The sequence below is a fragment of the Leptonotus elevatus genome, chromosome 1 (genome assembly GCF_054856555.1).
Source record: "Leptonotus elevatus isolate MCC_2025b chromosome 1, RoL_Lele_1.0, whole genome shotgun sequence".
In the NCBI taxonomy this organism is placed as follows: domain Eukaryota; kingdom Metazoa; phylum Chordata; class Actinopteri; order Syngnathiformes; family Syngnathidae; genus Leptonotus; species Leptonotus elevatus.
This window is the reverse complement of record NC_141239.1, coordinates 43,360,976-43,373,271: the sequence shown is the minus strand read 5'-3', so window position 1 is coordinate 43,373,271 and position 12,296 is coordinate 43,360,976. Positions and strand designations below refer to the sequence as shown.

General features: G+C 40.3%; 1 protein-coding gene across 11 annotated transcripts in view; it reads right to left on the bottom strand.

Annotated features, from left to right (window-relative positions):
* The window catches only part of srcin1a (SRC kinase signaling inhibitor 1a), a 106,411-nt gene that overhangs the window by 35,331 nt on the left and 58,784 nt on the right, over positions 1 to 12,296 (bottom strand). For 9 of the 11 annotated variants that reach the window (XM_086066775.1, XM_086066783.1, XM_086066812.1 and 6 more), the window contains exons 2-4: positions 10,845 to 10,877; positions 7,192 to 7,523; positions 1,516 to 1,542 (exon numbers count right to left, since the gene is read on the bottom strand). In XM_086066775.1, coding sequence (XP_085922901.1) covers positions 1,516 to 1,542; positions 7,192 to 7,523; positions 10,845 to 10,877 — 392 coding nt within the window. Of the gene's footprint in view, positions 1 to 1,515; positions 1,543 to 4,138; positions 5,525 to 7,191; positions 7,524 to 10,844; positions 10,878 to 12,296 lie in introns of those variants that run through there. The other 2 variants (XM_086066803.1, XM_086066874.1) reach the window with 2 other exon arrangements.

Below are 12,296 nucleotides of genomic sequence, written 5' to 3'. Positions count from 1 at the left end.
GTATGCTAAATCCTCAAAGGCAGCAGCACCCTGACACGACCACCTCCTACAAAGGCGCACACACATACATCAGCATATACACTTGCGCATATACGTATTTATATGCATGAATGCAGGAGCCTTGAGGGTTGAGCAGAAAGATAAAATGGAGGTCACACAGTCATCTATGCAGTACATCATGCTCAAAGGCCACTAAAGTGACAGCATTTATGTCCTGTAAGTAAACAGAAAACCTATGACCTCAAGTCAACCTTAAGTGCGAGAAGTGTAAAAACAATTTGAATTGGAAAAAACTTTTTTATCAATAAACTTGTCAGTATTCTAAACGTGGCATTTTCTTCAAAAACATATCCAATAAAAGACGATTTGATATGTATCTTGATATATTTTAATTTTTAACCCATTAAGGCCTAAAGCGCCTGGCAAAACATGCCTCTAAAACCTAAGGGTGACTTTTGAGTCAGCCCCCCGAAAACCTGAAGTTTTCCTGGGAACAATATTAGAAATAATTGATATCTCATCTCCTGAAGCAGATAGAAACACAATTCCCCAAACATTTCAGAGCTTACAACTGTGGCGTTCACACAAACCTACGTTTATTATTATAAACCTTCAATATATATTGTTTTAAAATCAACAAACAAATGTATTTAACTCCAAATATATTTACCTTCAGCACTGAAGCGCTGTTGTAATAACCTCGGGGGGTCGATTGGTAATTATTCGTCGTCCATTCCGTTATAAAGCCGTCAAAATGTTCAACATCCTCATTGGCTACAAACATATTTCTGAACAATACAGTATGTCACTGTCGACTCGAATTTCTCCTGCGCCGTCGTCAATCGTGTCTTTTGTTTCATAACTCCCGCGAATCTGCATCAACCATAAACGCTGGAATAAAATTCCATGTGAGCATTCCGTGTATATTCTGATGCATTTAATCGGCTAAGAGACCAAGAATTGGTCAAAACAAAACAAAATGACATATCCGCTAACCCGGGTTTAAAAGGAGAAGCGCGGTCACGTTTTCCCAGCCTTAATGGGTTAAAGAAGAACGATTTGATTCAGTTGGATTCAAAGCACTCGCAACATAATCAACTGATGCCTCCACGAGTTCAAATGTTTTTTTCTCAGTCTGGGTTCCACGTCAGGAAGTAGAAGAAATCCAGATACATGTGATCCTTTTAGCCAAATAAAAAGCTAAGCATGAACATTTCCTTTATAAAAATACATATTTAACTCCAAAATGAGCAGCCTCATCTAAACTTGACTTCCAGTCCGCCGGGTTTTTTTTTATGGCAAATGCAAGACTGACTTGTGTCAATTAATTCCATACGCTGCACATGCAACTCTAACTGTCTGGAATTTGCTAGCCAGCACACTTGAAGTTCATTTCAAAGCCACACGGGGGCTGAAAAAGTTTGTGAAATGTTAGTGCAGACGAATACAAAACCAGACACAAACAAGCAAACACGAACTCCTTGGTGGAGGTTTCGTTTGATATGCAACACTGACCTTAAAGCTCCAGTAGTTGGGTTGTTGCTGCCGTGTTTCCGGTGCAGGCACAGAAGAAGAAAGAGAAGACCAATTTTAGTAAGTGAAATGAAATAAAATAATGTTCTGTCTTTCTTGTAATGTGCGCACTCGAATGTCCCGTCACACCAGCTCATATAGAGCAGGGGTGAGCTCCCCTCGTTAAAATGTAATCACCCCAGAGTCACAAGCAGCCCGTCGCCTTGGAAATATACCTCGCAGATGCAAAATTAAATAATAAGAAAGATTGGGCAGCGTTCATGAATTTTAATATTAAATCCCAACCTTTCATTCTAGCGCTTATTCTTCTTAGCTGCTGCTGCTTCTGAGTAATCAGTCAGTCGCTGCATATTAATAAATCCTGCCGCACAAATGACAGAAAAAAAGAGGGCAGATTGGTATGAATTTTTGGGTTTGCCTTTCATTTTGAGGTGACATTAAGTCTGCAAAAACTGCAAAATAATGTTAGTGCTTGGACATTAGTTCAGTAGCAGTAATAGTGGTCCAGTAGTATCAGTTGTACGAATCGAGGTAGTATGAGAAGGAAGATGCAGAGCAGGCAGGACAACACACCCAAAAGAAAACGGAAAAGCTTTGTTACAGCATTCAATAATAAGTCGACAATACAATTATAGCCAAGAAATTCAATCCAGCCATTTTTATCTTCATCAGGGGGTCGCAGGTGAGCTGGAGTCTATCCCAGCTACCTTTGGGCAGGTGCGTTACACCCCAGATGGATCCCCGATCAATCAGTTTGTAGACAAACAACCGTTCGCACCAGAGGACAATTTAGAGCAAGGGTCAACAACCTTTTTGAAGCTGAGAGCTACTTCTTGGTGGCTGATTAGTGCTACCAGGTTGATACACAATGAAGTAACACATTTGCTCAAATCATGTTTAATCACGTGTTGTTATTATTGGGATTGGGGAATAAAAACACCTAACTCTGCTAAGTCTACCACAAAAACGTCATCCTCGAAAAAACAACTGAGTAATCGATTGAGAAATTGTTACAATAATTCTAAAAAGATTTCTTAGTGACAGCCCTTGTTATTATTAACTCATTTGCTTTTAAATATTGACATGGTCCCAAAAATGTATTTATACGTTTTTTATTTTTTTATTTTTTTATACTAGAACATACAGAAACCTTTGATGCAGCTTCTAACCTGAAGAGGTCACTTAAAGCAACGTTAGTTTTTACATAAAATGGCCAGCAGGTGGCAGCTGAGTATAAAAGATCAGCCAGGGCCATGTTGCAACAAGCTCTTTTTGTCAGTGTTTTCAACAGGTTTGTGAATAACGATGAAACTTAGCTATATTATAATGCTAATTGCTGCAAAACGGAAACAGACAAAAATAAAAAAAAAATTCCTGATGAAAGAAGAGACTCTAATCTTTCTTTTGGTAAGTCCCATGTTTTTATAGCAATAGAATACAATATTTTGGGGGCCTTGCAAAATCAGTCAAAATCCAGTAAAACAGCCGGTAGCGAAGGGGTTGCTTCAGTGAAAATGGGTGGGAGTGAATGAGTTAATAATTGATCATTTATGTGAAGATTCTGATCATGTTAATTATTTTTCAAAATAAGTAAGAAACCAGATAAATAAAAATTTCAACACTATATTTGTATACACCATTTCCATGGTTTACATTTTCATATTTCCTGTGGGCACCATGTTGGTGACCCCTGATGTAGACTGAGTTTTGATTTACTGATTTATATTTACACCACGCTTGTCTGGTTGTCATATATAGTGAGTGCTAAATGGTCAAAGTGTTTAACCCTAATTGAGGTAGATTTAAAAAAGTCTTTCATATTGAGTTATTATTCATTTTCCTTTATTTTAGCGTGAACCAAACCTATAAAACATTTATGTACTATAAATCTGATAGACGGGAAATGGACATTGAAAAAAAATCATATTAAATCCCAATTGCAATATTAAGGGAAAATCCCTAAGAGATAATTCCTCAAAATCATTCAGCCCTACTTGTCACCCTATGACATAAAAAGACAACAACAAGTGTCAGTGCCGAAAACTCCACCAAGTGCATTGTAAATATGTACTGGTCTCTTGATGACACAACATTATTGACTCAATTTTGGCACTCAGCTCCAGGAAATCAAGTCAGAGCCTCCATCCTCCCCTTCGTTCTTCAGCAACAATTAGCACCTGCAGACTCACATTTTTTTCCAGGTTGAGCGCAAAAGAGGAATGTTCGTAAAATGAAGAGCTGCTTGAGCGCATTTGTGCACATAAGGCACAGAGCTGAGTGAGTGGAGCGCTGCGTTACCTGACCAGCATGTAAAGCAGCCTGCACTCACTTCCCCCTCTTCCTCCACTGCATGTCGTCATCCCCCAGCACCACATCAGCCTCCACATCAGCCTCCACATCAGCCTCCACATCAGCCTCCACATCGCACTCATTTGTACTTCTTCTCACACACACATCTAAACTGCAACTTGCACAGTCTATCACCTCCAAAATGTCAAACAACCATTCATGTAGTCGTCGGTATTGCCTTTGCTGTTGCCACGACAACCAAAACAAACAACAGGTAGAGGACATATACGCACACAAGCAGACAGTCCAGCCTCACCTGCACCAGTCCGCCGCTCCATTCATCCTCGCTCGTCCGTCAAGCGAAGCGGGGGCGTCCGTGTCTTCCCTTCCTCCCCCTCACACATTATTTAATGCATGACATCAGCTGATGGGGGGGGGGGGGGCTCTTTATTTTGCTGGTGGTCGCCTGGCTCGCGCCGCTGCGGGCTAATTGAGCGGCGGCAACGGCGGCAGTGGGTTTGCCTGGCTAGTCGCAAAGCTGTGCTCGCTCCAGCTCCTCCCTCACTTCTCTCTCCGCCTCCTCCACATGCCGCGAGATGCGGGCCTTTTTTTTTTTTCTCCGCGTCCTCGCCAGCCAGCCCCCTCTCACCCTCCCCACGAGAGACCCCTGCACTAAAAGACGCGACGTCACCTCCCAATTGGTCGATCCGAGCACTTTGTTAATCTGCCGTTCCCGCTCGTCTGCGCATCCTGACCTTTGCAGCGTGAATACGTGATAGTTCCGCTTGCCAAATGTGGAAGGGGTTGCCACGGCAACTATGGACTCCACCTGAATCACTCACTCGCTCTGTTATTTCTTTACCTTTTAAATACTCAAATGCGTGAGCCACCAGCTGTGAAATTGCACACAAATTTAACAATGTCAATTTTTTCTCATAATATTTGTATTTAAACTAGTGCTGTCAAAGTTAAAGCGTTAACTGATTAATTAAACACAAAAAAATATCGCATTTATCATGAATTAACGCAGATTAATCGCACTATTAATTTTTATCCTTTAGGGTGACAGCGGATGGCTACGTTTAAGGTAGCACAGGTTGTTTGAGCAATGCATTAAAGTAAGGCGTTTGATAAAAGTTTGCCTATGACATTTAGAATATTTCTTCATGTCAAAATATTGGGGTCATTTTTTTGCCATTTTAAATTATGCAAGTAATTCATTGATTAGAAAAAGAGGAAGATGAGCGTGTGCAGTGGATCAAAAAATGTTGAAGACGTCCTCATAAAATTAAATGTCAAAATAATTAATATATCCTGGTGCTCTTACAATTTGGCGGGGACATTTTTTTGATAAAAAAACATTTTTTATTAAGTGATTAATCTTGATGAATCAAAATTCTAAGATGTGATTAATCTGGTTAAAAATTGTAATCGTTTGACAGCTCTTATTTAAACAAACATGGAAAAAAAGGACGGGCAACTACAACAATGGAGGGGGCCAGAATTTTTTTTGTCAATACTATTGGGGGCCAGATAAAACTAATCCTAAACAGAAGTATGACAAAAATGGACCAAAAATTCCCAATATAGAATAAACCTAATATAATTTAATGCTCATTGTTTTTCCCTGTGCAAAGTGCTCTCTTGCACAAAAATTCCCATTTAAAGATCCTTCACCTGTATACCATAGTGCAGTATATTTCGTCCCCGTTTTGCCCCCCCCCCCCCCCAAATTCCATCGGGGGTGACTCATAACAACAGACTTTTGTCTAGTTAAGTCAGCATACACGTTTTGAAGGACACAAATTCAGTAACACCTCATGGACTTCAAACGACCTGTCAACGGTTCTTGTGGAAAAACAAACAAAAAACCCTGTTTCTTGTGTACTTTTGAGATCAGTCTTTTAGACTTGATGGCTGCTAGCGTCTCTAAACTCATTTGACAGATGTGTGATGTGTTTAAATTCGTTGAACATACCTATTTTACTGGAAATACACAATTTTTCTGACCTAATTAGGCCTTGCTCACGGGGCCACTCTGTAGAAAGATGTCTGCCATCTAGGGGTGACAACTGCAATTACAACTTACAACTGATTAGCTAGAGTAAACGTCCTAAATTTCAATAATTAATCGTGGGCAACTGAGTTTAGGCTGCCAGTTGCCCATCCCTGATTTAGAGTCTTCAATTACGCTAGCTGACTATGGAGCAGACACGCTAACCACTAGTCCACCGTGCTGAAATTGCGGAATATCCTTTGATGATTAAGACGCAAAGTCCACTTTTCAAGCTCCTCTTCCTGCTTTTAGTTGGCTTTTAATCTCTTATTGAACATGATTGTTGATCAAGAAACAGTCTATTTCTATTTCATTATGTAACATGTCTGGAAATCTGTTGCGATACAAAAAAATAAAGCCATCTGCCTTCAAATGAAACATTTGTCAAAACAAATTGTGTGTGTGTTATCAAAAGTTAATCATGCTACACGTACAAAATGTTTGATGTGTCTTATACGGTTTCATGACTGCTTCTCAATTATTTTTTTGTTACACCCCACCACGAAGAAGAAAACATTTTGCGCCCCTCAAATCTCCGCCGCGACCACCGGTAATAGTATCATTTGTCTATGAAATAATTGTTAAATACACCACTGTAGAATACTCGACTATACTGCCACCTAGTGCAGTATATGTGCAATTACTTTTTATTATAGTATGGCACACACAAAAAAACTAAACAAAAACATGTTCCCTGGGGTCACAGGCGCCTCCCTGTCATCGCACCGTGCACCCACAGGGGGCCCCGTCCCCCTATTTGATAAGGACTGGGTTAACTGTAAATGGATGGATCCAGAACACTACCATTAAGGGAAAAAAGGAATTCTAAATAAAAATTTAATTTTTGACATTGAAATTCAGGTAGACTTTGGATTCATAATTCTTGTCCTTTTTTCCCCCCTAGTGACTGGTATTTGTTGCAGCTTCAATGTTTCCACAGTCAAGTTTCTTTTTTTCACTTTCAATTGAATTTTTAAAATTTGTGACATCACAAAATGGCTAACATGCGTAACACTGCCACATAGCTAGCTAGTCTTGATGAAGATCTTCTACGGCCTGACTTCCCTCTTTGAAACATTATGATCAGGTAAGCTGAGCTGCATTGACTTTTGTTGGATACACTGATTTGCGCTAGGTTCTGATAAGCAGCACTGATCGGTGAAGTCCATGCAATGAGTGCGGGGGTCGGGGCGGTATGAGGTGATTGACAAGCACAGTATATGAAGTGCTGACTCCACAAGTGAAAATGCATTCATCGTAATGTGTTCTTTTTCCCCCCATCTTCACAACCCCTTTGGGTGTTTGGTGTGTACCTGTTCTCGGGCGGCCCTCTCCGAGCCTCGACTCATGCTGGCGTGCGACTGCGAGGGCGACGGCGGGTTGTGGTGCTGATGCTGCAGCTGCTGCTGCTGGTACTTGCTCTTCAGGTGGTCCATGAAGGCGTCCCGCTTGCGCTCCATGTCGGCCTTGTGCAGGTTGGTGAGCGCCTCCAGGCTCTGCGCCGCCGTCACCGTGTGCCGGTGCTCCGACGTGTGCACCAGGCCCACGTTGGAGAAGCGGCGGCCGCTGTTGCCCAGCGTCCGATACTCCCGCGGGTACTCCAGGTCATCGGTGGAGATCATGTGAGTGCCGCCGCGCTCTGGGTCTGCAGTGGGGGCGGGGGGGAGGTGACCATGGTGGAAGCGAATGGAGAAGAGATAAGAAAGAGGAGGTAGAGAAAGAAATGGGATGCGATGTTAGATAGGAGGGCAGTTCCCGGCACTAGTATTGATTCCAAAGTGCTGGCAAGGCAAGAAAAATGGTGCATAAAGAGGAAAGGCTTTTGTAATGAATCAAAAGTGAACTCGTTTTGCTCTTATATCATTCATCCTAAGCACCTTTAACGAGCCTTGGCTGATGAAAGAAATGTCATATTTCTGCCATCACTGTCGCTCTTTCGTCACACAATTCACTCCCTGACATACTTTAAACCAGGGGTTCACAATCTTTATTGAGCCAAGGCACTTTACATAAGAATAATCTCTAAGCAGCAAACAACATGTCACCAATATGACAGCGTATTAGGGCCACATAAAATCAATAAATATATATATATATACACTTCCTGACCCCTATCAGCTGACTAACACTAACCAATGAGAAGCTAGCAGACTTTAGGTAAATGATTTATGACATTATGAAGTGTTAAATTTGCAAGAAAAAAACTTTATGACAAATAAACTCGCAGGCTCAAAACTTGTGCGAAATACACATAGCATACTCGGATGTTTGTGCTAATACTTTTTGGTCGGGTACAAATCGCTAAATTGAGTTGTTGAATCTGCTGTTCTCAGTCATTCACTTGCATTTACCTAAAGTCTGCTAGCTTCTGATTGGTTAGTGTTAGTCAGCTGATAGGAAGTGTTGTCGCTGTGGCTTGCCGTGTGTTACAAGTCAAGTTTAGAAATTCATCTCCATCCTGACAAAAGGCAGCAACCCGTCCAGATTATATCTATGCTACGTCTCGCGAGTTTTTCTCTCTCGCAAATCTACGAGTTTATTTCTCGTAAATTTGTGAGTTTTTCTATAGGAATATTACAGCCGCTCTAAAAAATATGTATGTGGCCCTAATACGCTATCGTAAACCAAAAGTATACAAACATGGACAAAAATAACAACAAATCAAAATCAAACATTATTATTTAATTCTGGTTCTTTCAAATTCTTTAAAAAAATAAATAAAAACAATTCTGATGCAGACTAGGACAAAAATGATGGTAGCCTTAACTTAATATTTTGTTTTTCACAAAGCAGGTTTAGTGAGAACTCTGGGTCAAGAAACCCTGAAATGTGGGAAACTCTGCGTCTTCTGTTTCAGAAAGGGAGGTAACTGAAACCAGAGGAAAAGAGGTAACACTAGCCTGTTTCATAAAAATAGGTCATTTAAGCTCTCGGTCAGTTACCGTAGTAACAGAGTCCATGAACCTAACCTGGTCAGTAGCAGGTTTACCACAATGAACCTCGAGTTTTTCCCTGTCCCCGCCTCTTTTCAGCCACACACAACATTTCATTTCCTCATTCATAACTTCCGCTGTGGCGAGTTTTTGAGTAAATACGCCTATAGTCGATAGCGTAAAGTCCATGTTGTCCTTTTGACAATGACCCTATTGATGAAGGTGCCGCTTTATTGCGCAGGGAATTAAATATTCGTCGTGAGATTTGTTATTAGACCGCACATAGATATGCTGGCATTTCCTTTTTGAGCGGTACCGTTTCACATCACAGTCATCATCTACATACACATCTGTTGTGTGCTGCGCTCCGCTTTTTTCTTATAACCGTTTGAATAATGCTTTTATATTTCATCTTAAGTCAAGTGCGCTTCTCCCCCGCAGGATTGCACCGAAATGAAATTAATTAATGATCTACCATTCAACAGGTTTCCCCTGTAATATTATTGTGATTGCAAAGGACTACATTTAAATGTACGCATTGACCCGACACCCGAGCAGCAACGTCCTCCCACGCCGCCTTCCTCTACGTGGGAGCTGCTGCGGTGTTGCACTTTTTTTCTAAAGACATGTTAAAATTCGCCACATCATACCATTAAGATTTTCAGTTGAGAGGGGTAAAAAACAACAACTCAGAAGCAGGGAGCGGCGCCGCGCTCTGCGCTTCCCCGTTGCCATGGTGACTCGACGAACCGGGGCTCCGGTATCAACTAGGGCTGAATGATGTCACCGCCATTTGATCAAACGTGATTCATCGATTTAAATGGCCATTGAAACGCGGAGTAGAAGGCGGGGGTGCAGCAGTAGTTGGGCATGCTTGTCACCGCTAACTAATTTTCCATACTGTATTTTAGGAATGTCCCGATCCGATCACGTGATCGGAAATCGAGCCCGATCACGTGGTTGCTGACTCGATTGGAATCGGACGTTGTCTCCCGGTCAAGACTTGGATAAATGTATGAGGTTATTTTTTTTAATAACTTTTTATTAGATTTGTTATTGGGGGTTAAAGTGTTTTACTTACTTACTTAGTTCCACTCATCATATAAAATGTGTTGGGGTAGTTTTGTTTTAAAAAAACAAACACTTTTTTTCCCCTTCTTAATAAAATGCCGACATATCGGATTGGGACTCGGAATCGGCCGATCTCCAAATGAGGGTCGGGTCCCAAAAAGTGTGATCAGGACATCCCTACTGTATATACTGCAATAATGATGGCTACACAAATCTAGTGAACATACATTTAAATGTTCTGCCTGTCATTTCACATCAAGAGTTTTGGAATTTTCATTATAGTTAGTTTTTATTTCATTTTAAAGGTTGCTTTTTAAATTCAGTAAATTTTAATAACTTTTCAGAGTAGTTTTGTATTAGTTCTTATTTATTGAAAATGCTTCATTTTAGTTTAGTTTTAATTTGTTTTAGTGTTAGTTTTAGAATTTAAATACTGTATATGGCATATTTGTTGAGTGAAAGATAACAAAAACACTTAAGTACACAAATAAATACATTTAAAACAAACCCCGAACGCTCATGTATGATATTAATTGACAAAGACGAAAACTAAAGTGATTTTGGCTGTAATTATTGGTAATTGTAGTTTGTTTTATAAACAAAAGACGTTCATTCAGTTAGTTTTCATTTTTAAAAAAGCATTAGTTTTTATTTAATTTAGTTGACAAAATGGTTTATAAATGTTCGTAATTATTTCATAAAGTTTCGTAAACATACCATAGCCAGACAAGCAAAGATGTGCCATTACTTTTAGTGAATAAATCATAAAATTCCTATTCAATTGATGATGAACACTAACAATGGCACAACAATCTGCCGTGTCACAGCGGAATAACTGCTTTAATCAATCTTCACTTGACACACGGCATAGCCCAAAACCAACAAATGAGTGGGGGGTATGGGGGGGGGGGGTGCTTGGAAGAAAACACAAAGGTGGATGGAATGTTTGCTGTGTGAGTTACCTTGTTTGGGATAACAGGCCCTGCTGGCATGTGCTGCAAGAGAAACATGCCAAGGGTTAATTCACGTGTTTGTGCACAAACATGTGCAAACAAACACACAAGCAACAGCATAAAGCACTATTATACCTAATAGTACTTTCCCAACGGTCACAATTAGTGCATGCATCAATCATGTATTCACATACACACACAAAAACACAGACGATGAATGCATTCATGAAAACACATAATAGCACATCTAAGTTGTATTCAACAGGAAACAGAACACACAATCATTACACAGAAGGTTAGTTGTCATATAAAAGAAAAGGTTGGACGGAATGCATTAAAAAAAATGGAGGAATAATTGAGTGGAGGATAGTATGCCTCGCTAAGAGAGTCTCTTCGGAGCTGAAGCTGCGTGCAGGCTGCTAATGCGTGAAGAGCGCAGAACGCCACCAATGCACAAATTGACCAAATAGACCAAAAAGTGGTGCTTTCTGGCATCAGCTTCAGAAAACAGATCAGCCGTGATTGGTCATTACCTGAGCCCTGCGCAACTATGATGTCATTTTCAGTCCACAGCAAATGGCAAAATGGCCGCCACGATAGATAAAAATGGGTGGATTATGCCACTTAACTCAGATTCCACTAACACAATTTTAATCAGAAAACAGTGTTTGGACTAGTGGGGCACATGTAACATATTATTGTAAAGAAAATTTGGGACTTGATTTCCACATTAACTCATTCACTGCCAATGACGGCTATAGACATCAATTTTTTTTTTGAACTATTTCTATTAGTTTAACATTTTTTCCCCGCTTTTGTCAACTAGTGTATGAAAACCTAGAATTTTATATTGTACATTTAGAACAGATATAACATTTGTGATTAATCGTGAGTTAACTATTGAAGTCATGCGATTAATTACGATTACAAATTTTAATCGCCCGATGCCCCTAATTTTTGATAATTTTTTCTTTCGTTTTTTTAAATCGCGTCAGGTGATTAAAATTTTTTTATATAAAAAATCTAGGTTTTCATACTCTTGTTAACAAAAGTGTGTGTGTGTGTGGGGGGGGGGGGGCGTTAAACTAATAGAAATAGTTCAAATGAATTTTTGACGTTTATAGCCGTCAATGGCAGTGAATGAGTTAAGCATTAAGTTTGACATGTTTTTTTGCTATTCGTTGCAGGGCTTGGCAATTATTTCATTGTAATCACACTTACTGTGCAATGCTCTCCTGTGGACAAATGTTGAAATACAAGCAGTGAAGGACTGTGATTGCCCCACTTAGCCAGTCTATTTATCGCGCCCTGACGTCCATTACACGATGAAGTGATGATAAACAGAGGTGAAGCGGACTGGCAGGCTGATAGCGTTAGCATCGAGCAGATATCCACTTTGCACTTCATTAGCTCATCGGGTGTCGGCTAACAAGTGCCCCGACTCAAGAGCCCCATCACGAC